This window comes from Rhopalosiphum padi, chromosome 1 (genome assembly GCF_020882245.1).
Source record: "Rhopalosiphum padi isolate XX-2018 chromosome 1, ASM2088224v1, whole genome shotgun sequence".
Classification (NCBI taxonomy): Eukaryota; Metazoa; Arthropoda; class Insecta; order Hemiptera; family Aphididae; genus Rhopalosiphum; species Rhopalosiphum padi.
The window spans coordinates 46,991,699-47,009,236 of NC_083597.1; the positions used below are offsets into that span (position 1 = coordinate 46,991,699).

At 24.6% G+C, this 17,538-nt stretch overlaps 2 protein-coding genes across 4 annotated transcripts in view; one reads left to right on the top strand and one right to left on the bottom strand.

The window, feature by feature from the left end:
• The window catches only part of LOC132931612 (connectin), a 230,810-nt gene that overhangs the window by 12,438 nt on the left and 200,834 nt on the right, over positions 1–17,538 (top strand). Inside the window, exon 2 of one of the 3 annotated variants that reach the window (XM_060997489.1) lies at positions 9,635–9,710. The exons of 1 other annotated variant lie outside the window; for it this stretch is intronic. The gene's annotated coding sequence lies outside the window, so the exon portion shown is untranslated. Of the gene's footprint in view, positions 1–9,634; positions 9,711–17,167; positions 17,224–17,538 lie in introns of those variants that run through there. One more of the 3 variants, XM_060997491.1, reaches the window with a different exon arrangement.
• Positions 14,435–17,257, bottom strand: LOC132931614 (uncharacterized). The gene is made up of 2 exons (XM_060997492.1): positions 17,160–17,257; positions 14,435–14,834 (listed from the first exon to the last, which is right to left on the bottom strand). Exons 1-2 carry the CDS (start codon positions 17,255–17,257, stop codon positions 14,435–14,437), a joined length of 498 nt encoding a protein of 165 aa, XP_060853475.1.

Sequence of the window (17,538 nt, forward strand, 5' to 3'; positions counted from 1 at the left end):
AATTTATTTCTTGACATAAACTGATCGGCACCATTCTCCTTTTTACTACCGGGACGATTAATTTCAACGCTGTGCGATTTAAAAGAAATTTTTGAAAATACCAAAAGAAAGATTTTATCCTTTGAGAGTGATATTGAATTATCAAGTCCCAAGTATTATCAATAGATATGATATAAATAAATAAATAAATGGAAGAACATTTAAGTATATTCCTATAAGTAGTATGATATAATAAGTTAAGGTATAAATAATATCATAAAATATTTTTAATAAAAAAAATAAAATAAAAATAATATCAAGACATATTATAGTGATTTTATCTTTGTTGACTTTTTTTCTTTTTCACTGTGGAGGTTATAGAAATGTGTACCTGTAATATTAATTCTATCAACCACAATCGTGTATTTACTATTATTTATTTTACTTTAAAATACATTAAATATTTTGGCATCAACAATGTGTTTATTGGCCAATACAATTTCACACATAACATTACACATGTAATATTCCACAAGTTGGTCGGACGTGATTCAATAATAGTGTGGCTTATACGAAGGTGGTTAATTAGATAATCACCTATTTTATGGATATATTATATGGTTTGGATCACGGTAGAGTTGATTTTTTGATCTCTCTAGGTTTATGAACAATTAGTTTCTCTATTCGTTAATATTTTTTGTATTTTTAGAAAAATTTAGTTCAACCTACAAATAGAAAAATAAATTATAATAATATAATTATAAATATAAAGGTAATGCAATATCTTTAGAAAATATTATATAGGTTGACAGACCGTCTTCGCTCACAAATATTTTCATTCACAATTCAAGTTTAATTTATCCATTGGCCATTACAGTCAACGAATTTATCTCAATGACGAGATACACTCGACATGGTGTCGACGACATCTAATATATTATAACAAAGAGAATATTATTCGTTTTGCTTTTTAATTTATAATATGTATTAACATTTAATATTATAATTAACGCGTATAGGTACTACGTTGCTGCTTACCTAATTACATAAACTACAAAAAATTGTTTCGCGCCGTAGCAAACAGTTTAAAATATATTTTATATTAGATTCAGAAATACGTGTGGTCTTTGTTTATTTATTTAACTAAATGCAAAACTTTAAAGTAGGTACATAATTCGAAAAAATGCTGCGTTCAAGTTTTATATTAAAACCATTCGTTACAAATACTTATAACATTGGAGATTTTTATTAGCCATTTACAAGTGGCGCAGTATTTTCTATTTGTGCGTTTTTACAAAATTCGCAGGTTTTAGTTTTTATTTTCTTTAAAAATTATACTCTGAATTCAAAAAACTTTGATTCTATATTAAAATTAGATGCCAAAACTGTTTTAATAAATTTATTTGAAATTTTTACTTAAACTAAATGTACTGTACGATATTTATGGAATTGTTTGAGACCGGTAGGTACTCAAAATAGGTTTCTAATGACCACCATCAATATTATATAATATATATATTATACAGCTAAACCGATAAAGTTGTAAAATTACGATTCTTAAAATAATTAGAACTTCTATTTTAAGATTAATTGAAATTGATACATTTTTACAATACTTAATAATAAATAGCACTGTTGTGCTTTTACTAATATTGTTGTAATTTTATTGATAATAACGCATAGCCGAATCAAAGTATGAATAAATATAATTTTGTATTTATTTCATATAGATGCGTAATAGTATATTGTAATAATTTACTTAGATTTCACAAATTAAAGATATCATTTTTTTTCAGTGTTAGTGTTTATCAAGAATAATCAGTGTAATCTTGTAAATCAAAATTTAATATTAATAAGATACTATAGTCTTTGTATATAATATTAAAAAAAAAAAAAATGACCTTTCGATAATTATTATTACTTAGTGTTGGAAGTATTGATTGAAGAGAAGTATCTAAGGCATTTTATTAACAATGAAGCTAGAAAATATATGTACGAGTACGTACCTAACATTTTTGATTCTCCAAATAAATACTTAATGTTAAGTATTTTAATAGTTTTTCAAAGGATCTGAAAATTACTGATAAAAGTCTTAGAATTACAAACATCACTATATATGACACAAGACTACACCTATTATCGAGATAAATCTTATTTTCTCTCTTGTTGTTATTCTTGAATAATTAGCATTGGAATATTTTACCTTATACTTAAAATATTCGTTACAACTACGAGTACTTTCGTAATTTATAATCGAGTATTGTACAATTGTCTGATTTCCTAATTATTTTTAAGGTTAGGTAGGTATAATTATTTAAAACAAATTTTCTCTAAGTTGTCTTATGTGAATAATTTTTGCTTTTTGTGAATAATAACTAATGCATGTTTTTTTATGTACAGTGAAAACATATTTGAAACGTTTTTAGCTATAGTGAGTGAAATTAAATAATATAATTCAATAAATCACTAAAAATATCTGAAATAAATAAATTACTAGTCAATTTTTCATTTCAAAATTTAATTTTTTATCACAACATTGTTATTGCGACGGTATATTGTTTTAATTCTTTATAGTTATTTTTTGATTGGATTAACTCGACATGTTTGTTTTATTTCACGAATGATTTTTATAGTATTATAATCATACAATGTAGATAACTTTATAACGGACACAAAAATAGCTCAATTGTATGAATGATAAAATAATAAAATGGTATTATGTAATACATATTAGTAGATACTATATTAAATCATTTTCATTATTTTTTTGCTATGATTTAAAAATGAATACCCATAGCTACTTGAAATGTTCACAAAATATTTATATTATTTTTTCTATTTATAAACATTTTAATTTTTTTTAATTTGCTTAGTTCTTTTTTACTTATGTTGGTAATATTTTTCTTCCAAGTCAAAAAGATTTAAATTTTAATTCAAAATTCCTCAAAAGTTATTGTTACAGAATTTAAAAAATATCAAAGATATATAGTAAATATACTTTATTTATAAGCACTTGAAGTTAAAATGTTGACGTAATTTTGAAAAATGTACTTGCAGTTTAAAATAAATAAACTATAAAATATCGATAGAAATAGAGGTTAACACACCATTTCCGGTCAGAATCATTTGTCATATTTAATGATTTATCATTGAATTCAAATTTAACTCATCCATTATAGTGACTTACACAATTACGCGGTAAAGTTGAAACCTATTAGTTATTACCCAACAGAGCAACTTCTCTAGTCTTTACTATTTCATGTATGTAAATATGTAGATTGTATATTCATAAGAAATGCCAACATTTTATTTTCAAGTATTATTAAACATTAAAAACTGGAATAACAGGTACAGAATTGGCGACCTCAGTTGTATTAAAATGATTGCTTAAACGCATTCACGTGCCAAAAGTTTAATGATAAAAAGATAAAAAGACATTTTTCCACGTTTTCACATCTCTCAGTGGCGGATATACATTAAATGATTACTGCAGTTAATTCTTAGATCGTGACAGTTACGCAATGATAAAAAATTTGCAAAAACAAAAAAAAATGGTTTACTTTATTTTAATGTGTTTAGACTTCCAATATCTAAAATTGAGTTTCTAGTTTAATAATTTTATTTTTTATTCGTATTACAGTTTTAACAACTAAGGTTTACAAAAATAAATGCAATCGTTTAACATTTAATAATTTATTTTATGAAAGGCGACATTTATTTTTAACCATTATACATTTTGTAAATAAGTAGAATTATTTAAAACCTTTGATTCTATTAATATTCATCATATTTAAATAATTAATTTAAAAAAAAAATCGTTTAATTTTGAGTTGAAGCCGTTTAAGGTTTGACATTTTAATATATGGTTATTTTTTGTACCATGTTCAAGAATCATGGCTTAATGTAATATATTGACATATTGTATTCAATACAATTTTCCAAATTATTTGGTATTGTCAGTAATCGTAACTTATTTTATGTGCTTTTTATACATTTGAAAATAAGATTTATAAAACACTTTGTCAAACTACATTCAATCAGTTTTCTAAATGCGCTGTTATTAATCATTGGTTATAAATGTTTACTAATAATAATAAAACGCTGGCAGTGAGCGAAACTATACTATTAGACGAGTGATAATCAATTAATTCCAGCTGTATCTTTTATGTATCCGTGTCCATAAAAAAGTATTGGTTTATTTATTTTCTTTGTAATATCATATCTATTATAAAAGTGTAATTATTATGCTAACTTAATAAGTTATTCAAATGTAAAAACACAAAAATGAATTTATTGCAAAACAAGTTAGAAATTACACTTAAAATCTTACTAGATATTTTATACAAAGAAGAATTATTTTTATCGCGGATATGAATTAAAAATTGTCATTGTCAATGACTTATTTTTTTATTCACATTTTTTTCTAGTGTTCCTGCCTGCAAAAAAATTAAATTATTACAAAATATTAGTGAACAATATTTTTAACACGATTACTGTTAATTTTTGGATTCCACTCACTAAATACTAGTAATACTACTCAAAGACGCTTAAGCGACGTTCATTGTTATTAATTTCAGTGCATCGGTAATTACAATTGACAAATATTATTCGCATTGTTTATTTCCGTGTTTGTGGTTTGAATCCTTTCAAACATGGTTAATGTATATTGCATTAGAATTATATAATTTAAAAAATATATTGACATTATTAATATTGTTAACATTGTTACTTGGTAGCATAGGCGCAAATAGGGGGGCGCTTAGAGTGTATTAGCACCCCCAATTTTAAAAGTAGCACCCTCAAATATTTTTTTTATACTATCACAATCAGTAATTATTCAACGCTATGCCTGGAAAATGAAGAGATTAAGCGCCCTGAGTTTTTTTTTATTGAAATTGCGCCTATGCTTGGTAGGTAATAATTTAAATGTTGTCTATCTCTGTTACGGTGTATTAGCAGTGATAGATGTTTACCTAACGAAGGAATATCAAAGGATTTACATGTTAATAATATTTGATAAGACACTTAGTTATACAGCTATGCCGAGTATAATTTAATATATAATTATTGAAATAAAATGTTAAAATAATATATTTTATCGGTGACTTAGTAAAACAATATACGGAGCAAGCGATGAAACGAGATTACTTTGGCACACGAATGCGTAGCCGGCTGAACAATTATATTATTATAATTATTAAATATTTTGTTAAGTAATCGAAATATAGTTATACCTATTACCTATATGGCTCCGTGATAATACAAAATTAATGTAGGATGACACATGTATTTGGCCGTCTAGGTTAGGTTAGGTTTAGTATATAATGGTAAAAAAATAAATACTGTAATGGTATAAAACACCCTTACAACATCATCATTATTAATTGCTATTAAAATATTCAAAGAAAACGCAAATTATTTATAAAATTGGTAGATACAAGGAACTAAATATGATATTCAATATTTAGAACTTTCTTTGTATAATAATAATAATAATAATAATAATAGGTATAGATGAACAAGAAAATAAAATACTGTTGAGATATGAAACAGTAATTAATTAATTTTGTTTTTTTTTAATAATTTAAATTAATAATTATTCGGAGTTAAGTTCAAAACGTAATATTGTATTACATCAAAATATAGTTATCACATTAGGCACAACTTTATTAAATTCATCGCGTTTCATGTAAACGAAATCTGTTACTATATTATGTAATGTTAAAATATTTGTTATTTTTAAATTGTTTTCCAAATTTTCATCTATTATTAGATAAATTATATTTAATTAATAAATGTTATGTGTATGGTAAATCTACTTACTTTTTTTACCTAATTTTTTAAAAGTTGCTTTATTACTTATAATTAATATTTGAACATAGCAGTATAACACATTGCAATTTATGTTAGCCTTTTTTCATAGTTTATAATAGTTAAACAATATTGAATAATAAAATAAACCTAACATTTAAAATAATAATAAGTAGATAGGCATGAAGTTATTTAACACAATATTATATTATAATAAAAAACAAGTGTATATATTATTTTTGTGTGTTATATTATAAAATGTTCATTGTTAAACACCTCCGTTTAATTATAATATTTGTTTATAGATAATATGAATGTCTAAGGCAAAATCGTATATAATAAATAAAAACTTTCACACTTTAAATCTTAAGTTTTTAAAGTTGAACTAAATTTAATTTTACCCTTGTATTTTCATACATTTATACTTCAACTAAAGGTATATACAGATTTTTTTAGTAGTGAATGATTGTTTTAATTTTAGATATATGAAACATTTTTATTGTACAGAACTGGATTGAATTTTGTCCTGTTAATGGAATTATAGTATAATTTAACCACTGTTTTATTTTTATACTCTGATACTAGGATATCCGGAAGGTATGGAATGAAAAAAACCTTAATGGTAACAGGATGGTACAGTTACTGGCTAAGTTGTCTTTATACGCCTTTCGAAAACTTTTATAATAATCAAAAGATTACACAATAAAAAAATAAAATACTGTGTTAAAAGTTAGTTTTTGTTTTATTAAATAATTATCCATTATTCTCTAAACTTAGATCTAAATACCTAAGCATACACAATTTATAATGTGTCTAATTGGTATAGGGACCTTTTTTCAAATTAATTATTATAAACTATAAATTATCCATAAGATAATTTATAATTTAAGTAGAATGATTATTGTATTAGTTTTAATTTTTTATTAATCATCACATTTTGAATCAGTATTTAATTAATAATTTTGCTTTGAATTTCAATACTTAAGGTGATTTCTGGTACAAAACAAGCCTAGTTGGTCATAAGTAGACCTGTACTTTTCAAAGTAATCGAGAATAAATAAAAATAAATTATGGAAGAACAGAAATACTTACGACTCATTAGATTTAGACAGAATTGATTTTATTTTCTGTTTGAATTTTAAATGGAATAACTATTGAGACTTGAAATATTCATCAAATATATCATTAGCATTTTCTAGACATGACATAATTTCAAAATATTTTGGCACTTTTTGAGTTAATTACAGATAATTAATATTTTTCTGGTTCTTTAAAAGTTTTTTTTATTGTAATTAAAAATTTAAAAAATCAATTATTGAAATTTGTTAAAATTCGTCAAAGTCCAAAAATTTTTACAAAATATTATTTGGTAGTTAGTAATTAATCAAATATTCAATTTTAATAATTGTTGTTCATACAAAGTTATTCTTACAGTATTTTTTTTATATATATATATATATATAAAAAAATATGAAAATTCATTTATAGTTTTAATTTTGACGAATTTGATATTTAAACAATAAATAATAATTGTAGTATTTTTGTTGAAATTAGAAAAAAACAAATCATAGGAATTTAAAATTTTTAACTATTTACGATGACGTTTTTTATTATTTTCCATACATAACGAAGTTTTTAAAATAATTATATTAGGTTTTAGCTATTTATTACTATAAGAGTAATATTATCATATTAACAGATATATTTTCAAAAAACGAAAATAATGATAGCATGAAATAAATAGAGCTTAAACTAAAATGGTAAAAGTAATAGTTTATAATATTGAAGAAAAAAGAGCAAAATCCGAAAAAATTTTAATTTTAAAATACACATTGCTATTTATATTATAATACGATGAAGAAATAAAAATACTATAACCTATTATTACAAACTTGTCACAATTATTAATTTTAATATATTCATTATGACTTTAAGATCAAAATAATACTTTTTTTTTAGATATAATGGAGCAATTTGCTAACTTTCGCCATGTGTTTAATAAATTAATTGATATGTGGGCGGGCCCATAAGAGTGAGCCACAATACGGAGGTTATTTTTGATTAAGCAATACAAATCTTCACATCGTTTTTACTTATTTCAAAAAGGTTATGTTTACAGATTGTATATTCAATAATAAACGTGAAAAAGTAGAAAAATGAGTCAAAGGACCCAAAAATCAAATCCCAAAACCCCTTGACTCCTGAAGTCCTTCCACGCTTTTATGTAGACCATCGCAACCGCACTTGTTCTACGCTTTATTTTTGTTTTCATTAGTGTCGATCATATTTTACCGGCTTTCGTATAGCTTAAGATGTGAATTTATCAAATATTACATATATTATTGCTTATACCGTTTTTTTTTTTACTCCGATACTCCCAAAGATTTCCTAATAAAATATTGTACTTCGCCTTTTTCATTTATTCACTGTAAATTATATTTGCTTTGGATTTCATTATTATTACTTTGATATTTTTATGGCTACTCTTATTTACAACGTGCAATTTTCTTTAATATAATACATGCACTTATCCTTATTCAATAGAATAGTATAGGTATTTTAAATACAATACAAATTTTAAATTTTAAACTATCACTAACAGTACATTTTAAAATATTTATTAATGTGATTTAATAATTTTGTATTTTATTAGAAATTTTAGTTTGGCATAAACTGATTACATATAGTATATTATTATTATGGCATTCGAAGGACATTATATTTAGATGTTTGATATTTCATTGAATTTAAATTTACTATTATTTAATTAGTAATGAAAAGTTTTGTTTTCTTATCTGATAGATGTATTAAATTTTTAAATTTTGATTTGGCTTTAAATTAATATATTTATATTTAGAGATTTATGCATTTAATATTGGGGTGTGTATTGTGTTGTTGTTTTTTTTTTTTATAAAATTTAATATAATCGAATATGAATAATATTATCCGTGTGCGGTTGTAGTAGGTATGTAGTTTAACCTTACTCATTATCAGTACTCAGGAAACAATTTGTTTTGAAGTTTATTCGCATATATATTTTAGATTTTAAACAGAAGCAAGGAAATTAGTTGTTTGATAATTATGTGTTTTTTTTTTGAGGTGCTAAAAGTTTTTGAAGTAGGAAAAATGCTCTAAAAGTTTCATACAGCATGTCCATCAATTAAAAATTTAACATGGATAGTATTTTTCGGGTTAGTCAAAATTACTAATAGTTCAAGGAAAAATCATTAAATACTGTAGAAAAGTAAAGGTGAAATGTTTGGTAGTTTGACATAAAATCATTAATTGTGTTAATAGTTTAAAAATCACCCTTTCCAAAGTGAAAACGTCATTCGGTTTATTGTTCAATTCGATACAAACAGTAAAATATATATCCGATTGTAGAGTATTTTAATTTTTGAAGTTTATCAATAAATTGAATAATAAATTATTCATTGTTATGATCTCTATACATATTACATACTGTCGAATATTTTTACCATATTATTTTACATATACCTGTAAAGTATTTTAAATGTATGCCTGCAGCTTTATTCATGATTAAAAATTAATTAACAAAATTGAAAATTAATTTGTCATGTAAATTTTTTTTTAAATATAATATTATTTATGTTTATGTGATAAAACACCTAGATTAGAATTATTTTTTTTTAATAAATATTTCAAATTACATAAAAAACATACATATTAATATTTTTAAGAATACATCGACTCACTTAAACTTATCCATACGTACTACGTACAACATATCTCTTTATTCAAATTTATAATATAATATAATGTTATATAAAAAAATATTTTGCTTAATTTGTTTTCATAATACATGTATATATTATAATTTTAGATATTTGTATTGTATTTTCGTGAAGGGGAGAAGACAATTAAATCGGAGCTGAAATTGCATAAAGTTTATCGTCTGGGTGAGTGTGTTCTATTTAGTTAGTTATAATTTAATGTCATAATCGGGAATAAGCACATTTTAATTTATATATATTTAGCTCTATACGTCATTTACGTAGGTAGACAATAAAAATCATATAAACATTTTGAGTTATTCACTCAATTTCAAATCTACTGTTACATAACTTTTTAGTATCTTAAAAGTGCTTATTTATATATAAAAAAAAAAAAACATTGCCTGAAATCAATAGCTTCGTTTAGCATTACAGAATAAATAAACTGTATTATGTTTCTATCAAACTTGTGTCATTGAATTTTATATTATGTCGTTACAGGAAGCATAACGAAAAAATGATGCATGCTTAATATTTTTTATAACAAATTGGTCGTGAAAATATTGAGACCTCATTGTTAATTTTATTGTTCTCAGTAATTTATCATGAGATATGGTTTACGAGGTAGCAAATGATATAGAATTGGAGATTTTATTGTTGACTATTGTAAATTTTTTACGACTTATGCATCTGCGTACAAAATACAAAGGGCAAGATTTTACATTACCAAGAAACTCTGAAACTACAAACTTAAAATATTTGTTTCTGCAAGCAATTTGTTTTCTATACATCCTCGACCATTAAAATGATCGATTTAGTAGTTCCTAGCTACTCCCCAATATTTATTAAACTGTTGAAAAATATTATCTCTTATTTAATATGAACTTTCAATTTATTTTAAACATTTTCCATTAATCTGTTTTTATTATCAGATTCTATATTTTTTAAAGGTAATCATTCAAAATACATGTTCTTTTGTTAATATATATATAATTTTAAGTTAAAATATTCTATAAAATGCAAGACCATAATATGTCCATACCCATACCCATAATATTATGAGCTGACTTTAAAAAATGAATTCGATTTTTTTTATTTAAGGTGAATAGAATACATAATCTTAAGTAAATTTTAACCTTCTTTAATATTAAACTATAATCATAGAATCGATAGCTTAAATAAACATCGTAGTAATTTATGGCAAATTTATTAGAATATACATATATATTTATAGACGGTGAAAATATTGTTTATTAGATATATTTAATAAATATAAAATTTATTTTTGTCTTCGTTTATCGTTACCCAAATATTTTGGTATATAAAATTTGTTTTTTATAATAATGGAAAAGAATATCATGTGACATACATGCTTGTATGTATATGTACTTTTGGCATCATTTACGAGCTCGGTAGTCAATACAATTATAGTATATATGTATTATAGTATTATATTAATTATAATTCATATAATATACATAATTAAATCAGATAGAAAAAAGTAATTTATGATTATAAATTATTGAAACAATCTTATAAATTAATTTCGAAATATTTGATACGTATCAATAGTAATTGGATAATATTTAAAAAAAACTAATCATATTTTTGTATCGTTTTAGTGTGTTTTGTTTTTGTATACTATGAATAATTCTAATATCTACCTCATAATAGTTTAAAAATATGTGTGTTATATGATTTTTATATCAAATTATAAATGGTTTGTAGAATAGATTATATTAGGTTAAATGACATGCAACTGTTTTAAATGTACATTTAACACGAAATATTTTGTACAAAAATCAATTTTTATACATAGTCTATACTTGCGACTATAATACAATACCAAGTTGTTTTTGTGGTTATTTTGTCTTTAACGCAAGTCAAAGTTCTCTTCTGAAATTTAATTTTAATTGCATATTGGTTACTTAGAATAATATTATACAATATTAGTTCGATCGTAATATTATTGTGTCTACTATATATATATATGAGCATTATTAATTTTAGTAGCGTGTAAATCGATTGTTGTGAAATTTAAGGATTTATATAATATTTGTTGATAATTTATATGTATAAAATCGGGTCATATAAAACTACAAATTATACAATACATAAAACCTTATCGATGTTTAAATATTACATTTTTCTATAAATTATCTATTATCTATTGTTATTATTTTTTTGTACGATCAATTTTATGACGTTTACTCTGTTTTCATTAATATAAATAAATATTTATATATATATATAGCTGTCCTGTGATATTCTTCGCTAGTACACAATACATCAAAGTTAAATTTGGTTGCCTAATGCTAACATTTAGCATAACGCGCGTGGTTAAGTAATATTAAATTAATTAAAAGCAGCATTATTTAAAAATTATTTTTTGCTCGAATGTTGTTCCGAGTATTCTTCGAAGTTTCTATAAATTTTCTAATATTTCATTGTAAACTGTATTATCCGTTTTTATGATCAGATGTATTAATTGCTTTCTGAGCTTACACGAGAGCAAGCAGCACAGCAGTTATCTTCGTGCACTTCGTTGTCCATTAAAATTATGCTTCTTATGTGGTTCAAATTTTGTTCAATTCGTTATTTATACTCGTTTATGATACGACTTTCCTTTTATACCTTTATGTGTTCATTTAAATTAAATTTATAACTTGGTCGTTAATTAACTTATAGAATTAGAAATATGCTTAAAATCATCTCTGCCCGAACAAACGTACGGTACTACATCAATGTATCTTGGTTATTGTATACGTATTATACGTTTTAACTTGTAAATCGTTAATTTTGTTTTAATAGATTTTTATTGAATACCAACATTTTAAGTTAACTCAATATTGACAATTCTTCTAGTTGTATTAAACTTGACTACGCTAAGGAAAAAGTTTTAAAATTTTTTGTATCAATTTTATTTTTTAATTTGACACGAGACGGCGCCACTGGTATATTCATTATTCATATTTTATCGCTCAATATTCCGTGGACGGGAGTGGAGTCGATAAAACTAGGCTTAAAACTTCCCCCGTAGCTTCTTACATTAAAAAAAAACCACATAAGTGGTTACCGTGATCATTGGTGTCTAAGATTCACACACGTGTTATAGACATATCCATGACAACATTTCTTAAAATTTGATTGCAGCACCATCTTTAAAGTCCAATTTTGAATCTAAATTACCAGAGATCCACTCAAAATATACACACATTTTTTAATTAAAATTGGTCCAGCCGTTTAGGAGGAGTTCAGTGACATAAACACGTATATAAGAATCAAACAATATGTAAAGGTAATGTATTTTAATAATAACGGTTTAATACAATTTACTCATTTTTGCAATAAGGGATTTTTTGTCGATTGTTATTCAACTGAAATAAATTATGTAAATTTAAAAAGATTATAATAACGTCAATTGATCATTCGTAAATTCGTTTTATAATTATTTAATAGTCATTTAATAAGCTTAGAGTTAAATTACATGAATAACATTTATTGAACCTAATGAAGTTTGAAGTCACTAGCTTTCCTTGTCGATACTTTTATTCGTTTTAGGATTTAGGTATAGGTACTATATCAATCGAAACCCCAAATGGAGAGTGGTTGGTTTTAATGGGAGGAACAGGAAAGTAAAAAGAAATCTATTACTGAGGTTGGAGGGAGTAATTTATCCACGCATATTTGCAGTGTTTTTAAGATGTTTTTCATAACCACTAAAAATCAATCAATATATGGTATTTGTATAAAAGTATTAGGCGACTTGCTCGGGTTCAGTTTTTCAAAAATTATTTATTTATTTAAATAAAATTTGCTTACATTTTTTATAATTTTTTTTATTTTTATTTTTCTTATTAGGATTAGATTAATGTCGGGAGTTTAATAAAATTGAGGATTTCAGATCAAGTTAGGCTAGGTTGAATCATAAGTTGTCTGGAATGTATTAGATAAGAGTTATGTAATAGAGATCGATTTGTTGATGATTATTTCATATAATATTATAATTATTAAAATGAACAGTATTCTTTAATGTTTTTTTTATTTACACTATAATAAAACTGTTACAAGAATATTATTGTGGTAAATGCATTTTTAAACTACTTTATATTTTTACTCGTGAAAAAGTGATTTAAGTTTAATATTCTGCAAGTAAAAACTGGCGTTCGTAAGAATACAACATACTCAAATGTTTGAATGTTTGACCATGAACTTTGTAAATTGTTATAGAAATTTTGGTCTAACGGGAAATTTATGTTTTCGCGTGGTACAGCAAAGTTGACCTTTATTAGAATCTTATTTAATTCTTGGAATGTGCTTCTATTTTCCCGAATTTTCTCAAGTAATTATACTTGCTTTAATAATATTATTATGTAACTCATATTAATAATTAATTTGATCCCGTCTCACGTTCGTTCCGTATAATATATTAATTACAATATTACCTATATTATAATATAATAATTGTTTATTTTACTTCTTTATACACTGTGTTACTGTGATTATCATAGTGATACCACGTAGATAACTAATATTATTTTAAAAATCAATTTTTTTCTATACATTTACAGCAACACATGTTCCGAATGGTTTATGTTACAAAGTTCTATTAATATTTCAAGTTTTCATACATTTCCGAAAATTTCAAACATATCTGTAAGACGTGATTTTTTCCAGGAGATGAGACCTTGGCTAATAAAATAACCCTTTTAGTTATGAAATCCGTGCAGAACCGTATTTGAGAAAAGATTCACAAACATATACGCATGCGCTTTATTATTATTCAGCTTATGGTTTAGTAAGATAGGATATGCGTAAAGCGTAGAAAAGAAAACGCCTTGCACATATAATTGCGACGTAAGTGTTATTATAATTCGTTGAAAGTGAATTTATAATGTTTATCAACGCAGTTATTGACAGGCATTTTTTTTAAGTTTGGCGTACTTGTCGCACACCAAACTGTAAGTTTCTAGCGGTAGTGTAGACTTAGCGTGTGCCATCATCAATTCGGCCTCTTTATAGCTCAACACGTACAAAGCTTCGGCAATGCACACGGCCGCTTCTTCTCTGCAGCCGATGTCGGCCGCCTGTCCTTTGCAGCTTCCGCAGCCCAAGTAGGCCCCGTCGCCGATTGTGGCCTCCACGCATTGTTCAGCATGTTTGATTTTGCACAGTGCGAATTTCAATTTCCCAGCCGGGTCATAGGGCGAGGGAAACATCAAGGATCGCGATCCAAATGCGTTTGATTTCGCCAATGCGGCGGATTGTCTAGTATTCTTTACGTTCGTGCGGTAATTCGGGTCTAAAACCCTACGAAAATGATCAAAATTTGACTATACAATAAATGATGTATGTATAAGTACCAAAGTTTGGCAACCAAACCACGAGGTGGTATTTTAAGACAGAACATCGTGTATATATTAGTACCAATCAGTGTTTTTTTTTCTATAATATTTTTCATTGATTGAGTTCTTTTTGATGACCATATTTTTAAATGATAAAAAAATGATCATCGTATTTAGAAAATAATTTTTAAAAACATTACTAAAAGAAAAGTTTACCGGGACTGCGGGCATGTTTCGAGACCTGTGTCATTCTGTATTTGTACATATATATATCGTATAATGTACGATGTATATTATAAAGGTTTTGGTACGAATGTTTCGACATGGCATCACTTGGCAGTAATTTTGTCTATTGAATTTAACGTTTACATTGAATTATCAATTGAAAAAGTTAGCGAATATAATGATATAAATATACTATATAGAATATAATAATATATTGAGTTAACAAAACTGATCGATAGGTTCGGTACTACTACAAATAATATTGTATTGTTTAATAGTTTAGTCTATAATAACAATAATACGCGAAGGCGCGCGAGTAAAAGGTTTGTAAAGTATAATAAGTTAACAAGTTACAAATTCAACATTCGATTATAGTAATTTAAGACTATTCCGAGGGAACTATGGAATTCACTATAATATGTATTATTGTAGCCGATAAAACCCATAGGGTATACATAAGTAACTTTAAGGGAACCTATAAAATATGCATATTCAATACTTCAATAGTCATGATTAGAGCAAGGACTTCTAAGCATTTGTGTGATTGCCAAAGGTAAATACAAAATGTAGTTTCGTTACGTCGCTTTCATCGGTAAATGTTTAGTATCTACATATAACTATATTAGTTTTTGGGAAATATTTACATTTTCAGTGCATATTTTGTAAAAAAAAAAAAAAAATATTATCTAGATAGAAAATAATGTTTTTCAAAAATACGCAGAAATTCTATTGACATCTAACATTATTTTCCTCGATCAATTGTACATATAAAAAGTGCACACGTGCATATGTTATATATTATATTATATTACTATAATACATTTAAATCCACTTTCTAGTAAGTCATATATTATTAACGTAAAATATAAACATTCCAAAATGGCAGTTAATAAGACTTGTAAAAAACATATTTTTCATAAGCTCTTAAAGCTTTTCGCATCTATTTATATTATTATTTTATACACATAACAATTTTCAAAATATTAAGATTAATTTTATCCTATTATGGTTAAGTATTTAGTATATTAGTTAATCTATAACTTAATACACAATACAACAGATCGCTAATCGAGTTCCCCTGATTTATTTTTTCTTTGTGTACGATATATCTATTGGTAAATTATAATATAATTTCGATATCTATTCATATATTTTTTACTTTTTAGTCGTATATTTTATTATTTTACCTATACAAAACTGTTTATATAAAACAATTTTAAATAAAAATGTAATAATAGGTACCTATATATTTGTGTATAACGGCAAAACAAATGATGACGTATACAATTTATTAGTTTATGTAAAAACATTTTTTCATTTAAAGTCGGGTATACATTTGCTTTAATTAATATGACCTTTTAATTAGAATATAAATTACTATAAATTATTACACGGTTTTGAGTTTAAATAAATTATCTGTAAAGTATGAGTAATTAAAAGACAATATTATTTTATTAATTTTTCCCCGTCTAAGTCAGTGACCATCAAATAATATATATTTTTAGAAACACAAACTCTAAACATTGAACAAGTATATTATATGCACTATGTATACATAATACATATATAGCTACGATACGTACGTATAATAAATCCATAATACATTTTAAAATAAAAACGTATTAGGTACGAGTCGATATAAAATTACTAATATTTTTTATGATAATAAAATAATGTATTATGTTATAGTTCTATGTTTTCTATTTACGTTATTCCTATATAAAAATTATTTACTGTTAGGAAATAATTTTGATTTAAATGGAAATTGTAAATGTATATTCCACTACCTACAATCTACATATCGTGAATAATGAAAGAAATATCGCTTCTACAGTTCTACCATTTGATATATTCATCTGTATTCAATTTTTGTATTTTCAATAGTATTTCAATTTGATTATTTAGAACGTTAGATTTTATTCCTAATCAAATCGGCTGCCCTTTATGCATACAAATTCGTATATTTTTTTCGATAGTTTATTAGTGTTCAGTGAAAGGTAACATTTTTTTCTATACTATGCATAACAGTGCAGGGGTGCAATTATTCACGTAAATGATGTTTTACCTTTTTTTGTCCAGATACCATAAACAATAGACTGTACTTCCAATTAGACAAATATACAAAAAAGGTAAGTTAAATATTATGTTTGTGATGTTTTGCATATAATTTAAAATTTTTTCTTTAATATAGGAAATACTTTTTTTTTTTTAGAATTTAAGTATAGGTATATTATATAATAGCTTGTTATTTTATGAAACTATAGTAACTCTTAAGTATACAGAGAATAAAGTGTACGTTTAAAATTTATAAAAGTTATAAATCTTATATGAATAATAATAGTAATAATAATAATAGGAACTCATCTGGGAATTTCTTTTTTCATAATTATGCAACTTGAACCGTTTAAACATGTACATAAATATTGTTGCTATATAATTAATTA

What these genes read in the sequence shown, in the direction of transcription:
- LOC132931614 (XM_060997492.1), bottom strand. Translation starts at nt 17,257, where the DNA reads ATGCAAAACATCACAAACATAATATTTAACTTACCTTTTTTGTATATT. An exon ending in TGGTATCTGGACAAAAAAAG is followed by an intron (nt 14,835 to 17,159) that starts GTAAAACATCAT and finishes TCATTTTCGTAG; the next exon opens with GGTTTTAGACCCGAATTACC.